The 15,671-nt window shown below is 31.2% G+C and overlaps 1 protein-coding gene across 1 annotated transcript in view; it reads right to left on the reverse strand.

The window, feature by feature from the left end:
- Positions 1-15,171, reverse strand: part of LOC106458373 (lysosomal alpha-glucosidase-like) — a 43,686-nt gene extending 28,515 nt beyond the window's left edge. The window contains exons 1-6 of the mRNA XM_013917880.2: positions 14,059-15,171; positions 9,598-9,743; positions 7,271-7,436; positions 3,363-3,459; positions 2,618-2,856; positions 531-662 (exon numbers count right to left, since the gene is read on the reverse strand). Of these exons, the coding sequence (XP_013773334.1) occupies positions 531-662; positions 2,618-2,856; positions 3,363-3,459; positions 7,271-7,436; positions 9,598-9,743; positions 14,059-14,826 (1,548 nt within the window). The 5' untranslated portion in view covers positions 14,827-15,171. The remainder of the gene's footprint in view (positions 1-530; positions 663-2,617; positions 2,857-3,362; positions 3,460-7,270; positions 7,437-9,597; positions 9,744-14,058) is intronic.
- Positions 15,172-15,671: the final 500 nt, after the last annotated feature.

Consider the following 15,671-nt stretch of genomic DNA (forward strand, 5'->3'; position numbering starts at 1 on the left):
AAGGCAGCTTCTATGGTTATCACACACACAAACAAGGCAGCTTCTATGGTTATCACACACACAAACAAGGCAGCTTCTATGGTGACCACACACACACAAACAAGACAGCTTCTATGGTGACCACAGACACACACAAACAAGACAGCTTCTATGGTGACCACATCACAAAAACAAGACACCTTCTGCAGTGAATGAACTATAAACAACTCAGATGAGACAACACTCATAGTGGCTGAATCATCATGTAAGCAAGACAATTTTAAAGTAACAGTCATTTTCTCTCTACACACGCCCAATGTATATGTACTCACTATATATAATAACTTACTTCATCTGTACCATATTTATATGTACATACACATATAAACACTGACAACATGTGATCCACAGTGACTAAGTTGTTCAACATTACAGTAAGTATGTCATAATGTGCAAACAAATTACAACACAAAAACAACTTTTTTTCATTATAGTTACAAGCATAAGCCTAATTTGTAAATATATTAAGAAAATAGTTTCCTCATACTTACAAACATGACAACATAATGCATTCCAGCATTGTGTATTTCATTCACAAAAGCAGGAAGTTCCTTGAATGCTTGTTGATTATAAGTAAAGTCATTGTTTCGTTCCATGTAGTCTATGTCATTCCACTGGACATCCTATGTGGTACAAAAAATAGAATTAAACATTGAAGTAAATATGGGTAGCATTTACAGGGATATTGAAAACTGGCTCAAACAATTAATGATGACACACTGCTAAATAATATTTCAAACCAAGGAACAATTGCTACATATAGTCAACCAATAGCAGACTTTGGCTAAGGGGAGGAAAGCTTGTGGTTTAATAAAAGTTATACTGTATTACAAATGCCTGAAAACTATATGATTAAATATTATATACTTTCAAACAACAGACTGATTATCTTTAAAATAAAAAATAATGTTTCTATTCTGTGTAGATATCCGAAGATTAGACATTTTTTACATAACTGAGTTATCAGACATGTTGAAACAAACAAAAAAATTAATACTTTCTCAACCATCATGTTTATAAATGAGAAAAACTTTTATAATGATTAAATTGCAATGGATACAAACGGCTTCTATATTTACTAATTCATTACATTATGCCTATTAAAAGAATCACTTGTTGAGCCATCACATGATGCAAATTTCCATATTTACTAAAACAATCTGATATTTTTATAGCTATATATTAGGCCTCTATATTTCTTGTCTTTGTGAAACCTACGTTTGTTTTTATACATACTATTGATATTTTTTTGTAATCATGATTTTTAGGAATGCAAATTAAATTATTATTATAATAACTAACTTAACTAAATTAATTCTATGTTTGGTATGTATAATATTGAAAAAATAACAAATGTTTTATAAGGTACCACAAAAAGAGAAGAAAAAGCAGATGCAACTTTTATGGCCTAGTTTTGAGAATTAACTTAAAATTTTCAGAGAAAGCTGGCAAGTAAACTGTTAATAAGATAATAAGGACAATGACCATCAGGAGATTTACAAAGAAAAACAAATCTACTGTAATACTATTTTACTTGTTCTAAAACTTCCTACAAATCTCATTCTAACAACACATTTCCCCTATGAATTCATAAGAAAATTCAGATCTAAATTGTGATACACAACCACATTGATAAAGAGTCATTTTAGACTGAAAAAATCCATGACATTCTAACACATACTAATAAACTGATAGTTCATGAAAAACAACAAAATATTTTACATAACATATTTAATTTTATGTATTTCATCATATAAGATTCCATACTTACAAACATTTACAATTCATAACAAAAAAAAAAATCCTAAAAATGTTTAAAACTAATCTTAGTTACAACAGAAAATAAGGGACATATTTTCACTTAAATGCCAAATTTACCAGACGAGTTTTATGGAGAAACATAACTAAAAGTGTAGTGTCTTCTACATGAGCACATAACTTAAGAAACACACACGTAAAAATACAAGTTGCACAAAAGGCCCTGGCAAAACTTCAGATTGTCATTTAATGAATATTCTTTCACAGTTAGTGCTTCATGCACACAAGTGGATTTAATAATTTACTAGATAAAAGAACCTAAGATATGTGCGTTATTTTTTACAACCTCCATTACTGAGAAAAAGAAAAGTGAGATATCTGAATTACTAATAACTGAATAAGAAAGGCTAGTAGCACACAAAATGTATAAGTAAACTCCTTATAAGTTCACTAAAAAATTACTTATAACAGTCTGTATGATAACAATAACAGAAAGCATGAATCTGACAAACAATTTATAATAGTAGTAACAGCATAGTGAACTCACATTACCTTTATAAAAGTAATCACCTTTATGACAATTTCTGAACATAATGGAAAATACAACAAAATAACATTAGCTCAGTTAAACACATATGTACAGAGCACAAAAAAGAACCTGATATTATCATACTAATTATTAAAGCTTTGTGCCTTCCTTGACAAATTGTGACAGCATACATACTCATAAGCTATTAAAAAAACGAAGTGTAAATTACTGATGCATTTCCTATAGAAAAACTATAACTTAAGTTAATCATAACATTATCGATGGACTTACAAAAGGAATTTTAGCTTTGCGTGTTCTTTCCCATGTTGCTCGTGTAACGTTCACAGACTTGTAACCATAACGACATAAATGAAACCCCAAACTCCAATAAGGAGGCATAATTGGCCGGCCAATCAGATTGACATATTGTTTTATTACATCAGCAGGAGTTGGGCCAGAAAAAATAAAAAGGTCCAAAATTCCTCCGATTGTGCGGAAAGTCAGTGCTGGAGTTGGCTGTAGAATTACATCTAAAACATTGTTAAATGCATAAAATTTGAAAATTGAAGTAAAAACGACTTTTATCTTTAACATTTTAAAGTAGTACTTGCTATATGCTATATTTGATTAAATAATTTAACCACAAGGTATTACTTATAATATTTGTTTGCATCTTTATATATTAACATTCAACAAGTAATAACTATCATGAGCTGAAACAAATGAATTGTTTTGAGAGACTATATGATTTAATTTACACACAATTCTTCCTGATCACATAAAGAATATAAATTGATTATAGAAAAAACTATTACAAGACCATAAAATTTCCAAACAGATTGGATTACAATTCAACAAAATATTCCTTAAAAGTTATAAAAAAAAACATCTTCAGTGTTTTAGCAATGATCCTTGCATTTTGTGTTCCAGGAAGTATTTTACTAGCACTGTTAATAACTGTATTTTTACATAGTTCATGTAAATGTGCAGATATACAAACTGCAGAACAGAATAATGTTTGATATGGAACACTTACCCATTGCATTGCTATTAAAGAGAAACACACCATGACTATTACCATCTTCTTCCATTACTAAATAAAATGGATGACTTCCATACAAATTCATGTGTTCCTGTGACAAAATAGTAGAATTAATAAACTCACTAAAAGCAAATTTTTGTTCTATGCTCACATGCATCAATAATATCTTGAATGTCTAATTTTAGAAAAATTATCTCAAACAACATATTCATGTCTATTGGTTATTTCCAAGTTCATATACTAACATGATTATTTATGTAAACACACATATACATGTCACATTCCAGGATTTTACCACTTGTACGGCAAACTACAAGTCACCTTCAGAAGAATGGTACCAGAGGATTGGAAGTTAGCTAATGTAACTCCTCTTTTCAAGGGAGGTGATAAGAATTGTCCCAGAAATTATAGACCCATTAATCTTATGTCAGTTGTGGGAAAAGTTTTGGAAAGTCTGTTAAAAGATGCTTTCCAAAGTCATTTAACAATTTTATTGGATAGTCAACATGGTTCCACTAAGGGAAAATCTTGCCTTACGATTCTTTTGACATTCTTTGAAAAGATTACTGCTTATGTAGATGAGGGTAAGGGTGTAGATTTGGTGTATCGGAATTTTCAGAAAGCATCTGACAAGATGCCATATAAAAGGCTTGTAAAAAAATGATCACTATAGGTGTGGGGGATAAGTTAGCAAATTGGATATAAGAGTGGGTGGATGGAAGAAAGCAGAGGGTTGTTACAAATGGAGTTCAGTCAAATTGGATTAATGTCATCAGTGGGGTACCTCAGGGGTCAGTCTTAGGACCTTTGCTCTTTTTAATTTACCTCAATGACATAGACTAAGGAATAGTCAATAACTTACTTAAATTTGCAGATGATTTAAGGTCTTGGGTGTTGCTAGCTGTGAAGAGGATGCTGCTGATTTACAAAAGGGTTTAGATCATTTAGTGAGTTGGGCAAATAAATGGTAGATGAGTTTTAATTATCATAAATGCAAGATAATGCATGTGGGTTATCATAATTTGAATTATAAATATAATTTGGATGGGAATAACCTTAATAGTGTTATGATGGAAAGAGATCTGGTGTAATAATCAATCAGTCTCTAAAGCCATCCAAGCAGTGTGCTGTTGCTAGTGGTAGGGCAAATAGAATTTTAGGTTGTATCTACAGAAATATTGAATACAAGTCTAAAAAAGTTATAATTACATTGTAAAGGTCACTGGTTAGGCCACATTTGGAATATTGTGTTTAGTCTTGTGCTCCATACCTTAGGAAAAACATTGAATTGTTGGAAAAGGTTCAGAGAAGGGTAACTAGAATGGTACCTGGGATGGAGGGGTTGTCATATGAGAAGAGACTGAAATCTCTCAAATTGTTTTCTCTTGAAAAAAAGAAGAGTTAGGGGGGGGGCTGACTGAAGTGTTTAAGATTGTAAAGGGAATTGATAGTGTTGATGCATGATCTTTTTTCATACTTAACAGAGAGAATAGAAGGCCTAGGGGACACAAATATAAACTTGGCAAGGTAGGAGTCATCTTCAGCTAAGACAGTTTCATTTTTCTAACAGGGTGGTTGGCCTTTGGAATGGGTTGCTTTCAGATGTTGTAGAGGAAGTACACTTAAGTGGGTTTAAGAAAAAGCTTGATAAAAATGTGAATGATAAGGGCTGGATTTAAAATTTTTTTTTAATTATTTGAATTTAGTTTAGAGGATGAAACAACTGTGACTGGACCGATATGTCCATCCCAAATCATTATGTTATATGTTATGAGATAAAAGTGACTTTAGAAGCTACCTCAAACTATTGTATTATGCACATTGGACATTGCTAAGTTAGCAGAGCCTCTAGTGAATTATATGCAAGTTCAAGAACAGGTGATATCATTAAATAGTACAGGAAAGAAATAAGTATATTAAATTGCTAATAACTGTTAAATGATAGATTACTGTCAATCTAGACAGTTTCTAATGTGTACTATTCAGAAAGTGGTTTGTTTTGTTTTGAATTTCGTACAAGGCTACACAAGAGATATCTGCACTAGCTGTCCCTATTTTAGTTGTAATAGACAAAAGGGAAGGCAGCTAGTCAACACTACCCACCACCAATTCTTGGGATACTCTTTTACTAATGCATAGTAGGATTGACCATCATATTAGAAGGCCCCCCATGGCTGAATGGATGAGCATATTTGGCAAGGGGGATTCGAACACATGACCCTCAGATTGCGAGTCAAGTGCCCTAATTACCAAGAAATGCCAGGCCTCATTTAAAAGTTGAGTCAAAGTTCCAACTGGTTGTATCTTTCATTTGTACATATCGAACTGAACTAACTACACTATCTTCAGCTGTGACTGTCTGTCCATTTTAAGTTTAAAAACATCATTAAACAAAAATCTTACAATCTTAGGGATATTAAATGGTGCAGGAGGCCAAGTATTTTAGATTACTTAGATTATTTTGCACTATTGCTAACACAAGACTTATTTATGCATTACCTCAAAGACAGCCCTTATTATTCAAATAGATATCAAGCTTTCTAAACTCCATTAAATTTACTGCCTTCACCACATCTGAAGGCAACCTGTTCCAAAGACCAAAATAAAGTCATCTTAATCAAGGATGATTCCTACCCTGCCAAAATCTATATTTACATCCATTAGTTTTATTATTCTCACCACTAAATATAAAAAAGATGGTGCATAAATTCCCTTAAACACCATAATCAGATCCTCTCTAATTCTTTTTCAAGAGAAAACAAGTTCAGAAATCTTATCCTATCCTCATATGACAACCTTTACATTCCAGGTATCATCCTAGTAGCCCTCTTCTGAACCTTCCAACAATCAAATATCCTTTCTAAGATTAGAAGCCCAAGTCTGAATACAGTACTCTAAATGTAGCTTAAGAGACTGATCAACCAGAACACCAAGATAATTTTCTTCCATAACAATGTTAAGGTTATTCCCAATAAAATTATACTCATAATTCAAATTGTGATATCCACATGCATAACCTTGCATTTATTATAATTAAAAACAATCCATTTATTTGCCTAACTCACCAAATTCTTTTGTAAAGCAGTCGCATCTTCCTTACAACCAGCAACAACTTTAATGTCATCAGTAAACTTAAATGACATATTTACCACTCCTTCATTATGTCACTGAAGAAAATAAAAAGAGAACAGATCCTAAGACTGAGCCCTAAAGTACACCACTTGTGACATTAACCCAGTTTACCTGAACACCATTTATAACAGCTTTCTGCTTTCTTACTTCTTGCCAGTTTTCTATCTAATGAGTAAACCATTCTCCATATGTACAGAGATAACCTTTTTAACAAGTCATGTCCAACACTTTCTGAAAATCCAGATACATCAAATCCACATTTGCACTTTCATCTACATTAGTATAAGGATTATGATGAGCTAAAATTCATAATTATTATTTGGAAAATGTACTTTTACTTGTACATGTAGTAAGTCCAAACCATTTTATTTGAGATCTTTATGTAGGTTTATCTTTTTAAGAGCTTTATACATGTTACACTACAAAAAGACTGACAATGACAGGACCAAGGATTCAACTCAAAATATTGCTACTCATATTACTTCAAAAGGAACATTATATTCTGTAATTATATTTTGTAGAATGTTGATCTAAAACTAAAATGCATGTCTATACTGTCTGCTAAGTTTGTGATGCATAATTGTTTTCATCATAAGTTTACACAATTACACTACCAAAACAACAGCATTAAAGGTAAGCCTAATTAACATACAGTATGTGCTTTAAAATATACATGCAGCATTTTAGTTTTTGTACTAAAGAAACATCTGAAAACTAATAATTTACTAATTTTGGACTGTAGTTAACAGATCATATAACAAAAACCATACCACAGGAGCTTGATCACGATTGAATAACGTGTAACGAGTCCAGTTAGTTGGCCTAAGAAAATGGTCTTTCTGTTCTCCAATTCCATAGATGAAATGTGATGCCAATCTTGTAGATAACTCAATAAATTGGTCAGCAAACACCAGCCTTGATATGTCTGTATCAAATCTGAAATGTTTAAATAAAGATTAGGGTAGCTTGTTTCACATAAATTTACTTACAACAACAGTGACTTTGGATATTCAATTAATAAGTTATTTAAACACACACACACACACACACACACACACAGAGCAATATACAATAAACACACCTTTAAATTACAGTACACATAAATAATACTGTATGATACTTGTTCTTTGTAATATTCATTAAGTAAAAATATATCTATCCATATTACCATCTTCTCTTTTTCTGTAAACTAACATAATAAAACTTCATGCATTTCAAAATTGATACTAGTAAATCTCATAATTTACTTAAATAGCTATTTTTGTTGTTGTAGTTACCTTTGATTCTTACACACATAAAACTGTTTGTTTTAATAGTCACCTTTAATTTTTTCTTTTACCTACATATGTTCAAATACTTGTTCTTGAAAGTTTCCAATTCACTTTCACTTTTCTTTTTTATTAGCAAAATAACTGGTCCTGAAAATTTTCCCACTGTTTATGAGTTCTTTTCCTTCACCTATAAAACCATTCCTGTGAAACTGATTTTAATATTAATTTCTGATTCTTGTGTTTCTGTGATTTTTAATTCTCATATCGTTATACATACAAACACTAAGACCTGTGTATTTTCATGTCATCTTTAGTTTCTTTTTCTGCCCCTACACAATTTTCCCTTTATTCGCTAAATGTATGATTTTCACCTTACCATTTCTAGGCTTTTATTAAACTATATAACTGTTCCTACATTAACTTTTCTTATCATCTTTAATTATCTTCTTTTACATATGTAAATAAAATGTATCTTGCACATGACACCAAATAAATCCATAATTAATCTTTCAGTTGTTAATCCACACAGTTCTGAACAGTCCACTCACACTGAAATCCATACTGGAATACCATGAATACACATTTCGTTCACCAGCTGTTTGAGATATGCAACAGTTGAACAGAAGGTATGACTGAAATCCTTATCTTGGTGAACCTATACTCTGTTGGCCTACTTTTCAAATGGAGATAATTCTTGAATATATTGTGTACTGTTGCCTAGGCATGTGCATGGCTTTTGCCACTAACCTTTGTGTTCATGGATTTGCACCTATTACATGATGTCAACAATTTGGTTATCATGGCTGGTTACAATATGGTGCAGGTCTCTTGCTGGATGGTTCTCTTGCTCCAAGTTGATCCATATTCATTTGTTTTCCAATGCCATTAAGTGCAAGGGGTATCCCTATATTGGTAATTCTAAATTTCCAATCTGAATACATCTTTATGACCTGAGTGTAAGAACATTTCATGTCAGAGAGGGTTGTTACATACCCTTCTCAAAAGCAATCAACGTTTAAATATAATTCTGATAAATGCCTTCTCAACATGTCTTTATATCAGATTTACTGATATGTGACTTGCTAATTTACATATTCCAAATCATATTAATATAATGTACTCAAACCCTGTATAATGATAATTTTCAAGTCATATTTACGTAACTTCCATTTTGTGCTTAGAGAACAGTTTCTTTGATTTATAGTTATTTTGTTTTAATTCTTCCAAAATTTAAAACCACTACCATTAAAGTTCAAGATTGTAGTTCTTACCTCTTCAACCTGCTACTCAACTACACATTCATATAAGAAATGTCTAGGTCTCTTACATTTTTGTAAATTTGATTTCATGTAGATAATTGTTTTTGTTGGTTTCCGTGTTTTATCTAAACAACTATTTCTTTCATTTTTTAGCCATCTTAAGTTTCTGTTTCATATATACTTGTTTTTACAATTCAGTACTTATTTGATCTTATTTCGCATATGTAATTGTTACTGGTATTTTAGAGTTTACCTTTAATTCCTTCTATGATCTCCATAACTATTTCTAAATATCTTTTGAAAATATAAGTGGAAGTACAAATTTCTAATTTATCTATTATTTATATAACTGTTCTTAATTATTTTTCTATTTTTTCATCACAAAGTTCTGTTTTTTCAAGTTTTTAACTCATTTTTAATCTCCATCCTTTAGCTGCAGTCAATTCATCTTCCACATTTCTGTGTTGCACGTAGCTTTATTTTCCATCCTTTACCTATAAAACTGTTCTTCTGAGCTTCATATTCGAATAAAGTTCATACAAGTATGTAGCAGCAAATATTACTTACATGACAGTCCCTTTCTGCTTCCTTGTCACTTTTAGTTCACCTGTGGTTGTGTTAAGGTGGACCTGGTAATCAGGGGAAAAGCCTTCTTCTTTATTAGGAATCTCAGGGATTGGAACCACAAACCGTTTTCTGGATGGATCAGTAACCTAGAGATGGCAAAAACTTTATGTAGTCTACAGGTTTATACATTAATTACTTAAAAGTTTTTGAGCCCAACTGAAACATTATATAAACTACAACAAAAATTTCATGTATTTCATTAAAAGTTGGGTTTTAAGATCGTGTAAAGAAGCTTCTTCTTACCTTTAAATGAGTGGATAATCTTAAGTTAGTACCAAGTATTACTTTCTAGATACTTGTATAGTGACTGAAACAGAACAGTAATTATTCAAGCTAAAAGTACAAGGAACTTCCCAAGCACAAGGACTTTAAACAGTAATACATTATTTTCTGATATATAAATAAAAACAAGGCTAATTGGCCCATCACAATAATGGCTTGGATTCAATACCAAACAGCAAGCTCGCCTGAATATAAACTTTGAGGTCCACATAACTAGACAATTGACATTTCAAATAAAAAATATACTTTCAGGGATATTACTACAAAAATAAAGCTACCTAATTACAAGCATATATAGCTCAGTTTCCAAAATGTATACTTACTACTTTTGATATACAAGTCACAATTACCAATCTTTTCAATACAGATGTGAAAATTCTTTCTAGAAGTAAGCCTTGGATTACCTCTTACTCTGTATTACACTGAATACAAGTGCATCTTTAAACCAATACTTATAAAACCAAAAAACAGAGTCCATTTTTTTTAGCCTTTCTCTCTATCTTTTCCAGAAAATAAATATCCTTCCTAAAATACCATTACTTTGTATAGTTTCTTCTTCATACTTAGCTTAATCAAGGTCTTGTGTAAACTGGCAGTAAAATTATTACTCATAAGCTTGAAACTTTTTAAGATGTATACATCACAGAGCCAAGCAACTACACTGGTGATCATTTATAAAAGCTTCAAGTTATACAATAAAAATTTCACTGAAATATGGTAGTCCAAGAACATTTCAGCACTATCAGTCATAGCATCATTACCTTGGAGTGTTTATTGAGTTGCAGAATTAATATGTGTAACATTCCAATTTCTGAAAACTAGCTTTCAAAAACAAAAAATCATAAGAGAAAATTAAAACTAGCTGAACTTTCTAAATTGAAAAAATATTAATAAAGCTAGGGATTTTTTTATCAATTTCATCAAATTATATGTATTGTAAGAGAAAAGAAATGCATTTCAACTAAAAGCCCATTTCTAGTAGATGAACATTGAAGATGGGAATTAACTAATTATTTAATAATAAATGTCAAGTTTACATGTAGTACAATTTGAAAATAATAAAGTTATTGCTAAACTCAATAACAAACTCTTACCCAATTTTTTATGAGTTATGGCATAACCTAGAAGACAAATATCACATGAACATATACACCATTACAACAGCATGAACAGAATATCACATTACTAAAACAAACATATTTAATCATTCACAATGGTTCACAACACACAGCTACCCACAATACTCCAAATAAGGCTTCACTGTGATGCAAGGCCACAATAACCTTCCTCCTGTTACACAAAGTACCAGTTTGAAACTCTTATAAAGAAATTAAGAAAGCTATTGTTAAAAAAACAAGGAGAACTACAAGTCTTTTAACTCAAAACATCAAATCTGATTTTGATCTTATGTCCAAGTTAATTGGAAAAAAAATCATAGAAAGCACCACTTTGCTTTACATTTGCTGAGGAAAAGAAAAAGTTAAGATATTTTTTATTTAGTGTTTTATTCATGAAAGAGAAGAAAGGATTATTCCTTAAATGATCAACTTCTTTAAAAGAGAAAAATGTTTGTTTTCTTAAATATTACTTCTGTTGAAGAAAATATGTTTGAAAAACTTGGAAGACATTTTAAGAGTAATAATACATGTGTCAGCTGTGATATTTATCCTCAAATATGTATAAAGGAAGAAGATTGGCAAGGAGATGATAATAACTGCTATTTTCAACATTTTATTAATACTAGTAAAATTTCTGATGAATTGGAAAACTGACAATGTTGCCCTTATTTTTAAGAATAAGGGGTTAAAGGGATGACCTGGAAAAATTAGAGAGCTACAAGTTTTGCTTCTATTATCCGAATTAACATATCAACAGAAATAATTTAGAAAGTTATTGAAGTATTGCTTCTCAAAATTTAATAAGAGGGCTTTTTTCTATTAGAAACTAACTAATTTTTTGGTAAAGGGTTGTGATTTGTTTTTTTGGGGGGATAACAGCACCCTTTTGATACTCTGTATCTTAATTTTTTAAAGCATTTGATAAGGTGCCTCACAATAGATCACAGAAATTGGAAGATTGGGTATTACGGAAAAGTTAGAAAAGGTGCATAGAAAACTGCTGTGGTAGTAGAAAGCAAAAATGTGCGATAAATGGATAATTTTCTATTGGAAGAATGCGATTAGTCATGTCTCTTATCAATCTGGTTTAGAACCTTTGAAAGATGATTTGGGTTGATTATCATAAAGTAATATGTTTAAACTTGCTGATTATATTACATAAAAACACAAGAAAGAGTGATATTCACCCATCCACATCACACCTCTGTAAAAAAAACAAAATACATAGTTAAGTCTACGTGTAGCCTTTCATATAGATATAAACTAGGTACACAACAACAATACAGAAAAAAAAGATGTCAAACAACATTTAACAGCATACACCAAACAGGCAAATCTCTCCCCATATGTATAGCTAACTAAAAAAAATCCTGCACTGGAAGAAAATATATGCATCTATATTTCCAAAATTTCCACCTATTACTACATTATCCAAGTTAATATCATGTATATCTAAGCCTTTCCTTCCACCAATCAAACAAACCACTCACAGAAACACTGTCCAAATTACTAAAATCTAAAAACAAATTGTATCTTTCAATCTTTCTACAGTCTAAGTGACACAGATTTAAAACTATAAGTTTCTAGTTTCTTCAGGAATTATTCTAGTAGTCTGTCTCAGCATTTTTTCAATATTTTGATATCCTTTTTATTGTAAAAAGTCCAAAACTGCTCACAATACTCCAAATAAGGCTTCACTGTGGTGCTAGATCCTAGTAATCTTCCTGCTGTTATACAAAATAGCAGTTTGAAACTTATAAAGAAAATCAAGAATGCTGGTTATTGATTTCTTTTGAAAGGTAACATTGAATCCAGTAGACTTATGTTTGGAATTTCCTAGCTGATGAAACATGGTATTTAGTAGTAATGTATATTTGATCTAAAGTATCAGCAATCATATTGTGATATCAACCACACACTAACTATAGTTAAAGCTATACAGGCTCATTCATTAATTATACTTAACTCACTGATTATTCTCACATAAGTCTTCAATAGTTGAAGTAATGTAAAATAGTAATAATCAGAACCACAAATTTTGGTTAGTTGATTATTTTCTTGAGTTGTGACAACACTGAACAACATTGAATTAATCAAAAATAATAATGAGGAATCCTAATGGGAATATTTCACTTACTCAGACAGTTAGCATATTTGAAAACAGTATTAATTGGAAATATTTTAATTAGTTCAACATTTTCATGACAATAATCAATTTAAACATAGCTTTGATTAATTAAGTTAATCACTCGGCTCTAATCCTGGTATTCCTCCAACAACTCAACACTCATCTTGACCAAACCTGAATACAATATTTCAAATGAAGTCTGACAAGAACATTATAAAGTGATCCACTGATCTCTTCCAACTTGTATACAATTTCTATTACTAGCTAATGTACATTGGTAATAAAATCTCTGAAGCTTTGGTGTAAGAATAAACAATGTTGTGAAACCAATATTCATAATCTTACTTTTATTAAGATTAAAAGGCATTAGATTTGCTCACCCAACAGCAACATCTTCCTGAAACACTAATCACTTTCAGTGCATTTTGAAAAATCCATTAATTTAATAAAATCTGTGAACTTATCCAACTTACTGATTATTTCACTGTCATTTTCATCAGTATAACTTGCAAAGAACCTAGCACAGAACCCTAATGTACAACATTCATAACTTTAATACACGCTCTTTAATGTGATAAGTTTTATTACAATACTACCACAGGTCAATATTATACAATGCATGTAAAGCATCAAGCTTTTCTTACAGTGTTATAACACTTGAACAGATGAGAACAGGAGAATGTTTCCATACCATAAGGTTCATCACTGAAAAACCTTTTTTGTATCAAGGTTAAAGCTGTTCAACTGTAACAAAAGTTTAAGTAGTGCTTTGGTTCCTGAAGCAACATATCGGAACAAAAACACTTCCTGAACTCAGAATTACACAATTAAAAAATAGTCAATAGCTATACGATTTCTAATTTACATTCATACCTTAATTCGTAATCTCTGGTCATCATAACTTATGACATCTACTTCAATTTCTTTTACATCATTAGGAAACCCTGAGGGAGTGTTTCTTTTAAAGCGTGCCTGTGTCCGGGTTGGGGTTTCTCCAGATGATTGAACACAATATCCTTTATAGTTTGCAGGGTAATAGCAATATGGAGTATTCAGTGGAACATTTTTACCTGATAAAGAATGATTTTCAATGGGTTTCCAACAGCAGCCACGAGCAACACAGGAAGATTCACTAACTCCAGGATCAGGGTAACAGTCAAATTTTTCCAAGTTAGAAATACTTGTACACTGAGGCTCGTTTGAAAGATGAGGAGCCACCTCAATCACTGATACATAGTTTTCTTCCTGCTCTTTGAAATAATTTTCACTAGTGTTACCCAAAACAAACAAAAAAACGTGGGTGAAGTTTTTAACTGTAAAAAAAATTGTCTGAATTTTATTTAAAAATAAGCTAGTGTAAGAGCTATCAATCTGTGCATATTTCTCTTCTAGGCCTTCAACAATAACAAATGTTACAGGCTTTTCTGCAAGTCTAGATTGAAAATTGAAATCATCCATACCCATTAGTATGAAATATACCAAGGGCATCAGCATCAAAAAAATAATGAGAACGCATATTTTGAGCTTTTTTGACGAGCTTCGAGTTTGAAATGTCTGAGTCGCTGGGAAATATTCTTTACTGAAACCAACAAGCTCCTCTCCTATTAATGGGAGTTTATCTGATGAAAATTTCGAAGCCATTTATTTAGTTAAAGGTTCAAATTTCAACCGAGTTCAACTTCAAGTACCCAGACAAACCATAAATCAATAACAAAAGTACATAACATATCTATTACTGACTATTAGTATTAATATTATACAACTTAATTCACCGAGAAATGGCAAGCTTCGTTAACATGTCATGGTTATATATTTCTAACTAGTATTGAGCCATTAATTCAAAATCAAACTACATTACAGCACACTAGAATATACAAACTCGGTAACAAGTCACTTTCTTTATACTATAGTTAACAAATAATATCAAAGTCTGACGATAACAACTACGCCTCCATAAGTTAGGATTTCACGCGCCCTCTTGAGTATTGTCAACTATTGATAAGGTTTCATTTCCTGTTTAAGTCCAAAGTCATGATTGCTTTGTGCGTCAACGTGAAGAATTTGTTTTCGACAAATATTTCCTCACTTAACAAAAGTAAAACATTAAAATGTATAGATTTATAAATAATAATAATGCGCAATGTTTTGAAATTAATTAGACTTATCATAAAACATTAGTGGTATGATCGGCCTTTTATATTTTTAACTCTACATTCTTTATCTAGTCTCTTAGGGAATTTCAAAAATTAGAAGAGCGTGCAGTAATGGTATTTTAACTGCACTGCTTCCCTATGTACACTGAGTGGTCACAAGTAAATAGACACCTAATTTTTCGTCATTTAATTGATTTATGCTAACTAATTTGTGTTCACAGAGCACTATATAAATGAAAATGGCCCGCACACTAATTATCTTGTGATACAACATGCCTAGAACTCAAGGTTTTCTCTAATTGTCAGATTTTGTTAGAGGAAGGATAGTTGGTC

This window comes from Limulus polyphemus, unplaced genomic scaffold (assembly GCF_000517525.1).
Source record: "Limulus polyphemus unplaced genomic scaffold, Limulus_polyphemus-2.1.2 Scaffold452, whole genome shotgun sequence".
NCBI classification, from domain to species: Eukaryota; Metazoa; Arthropoda; class Merostomata; order Xiphosura; family Limulidae; genus Limulus; species Limulus polyphemus.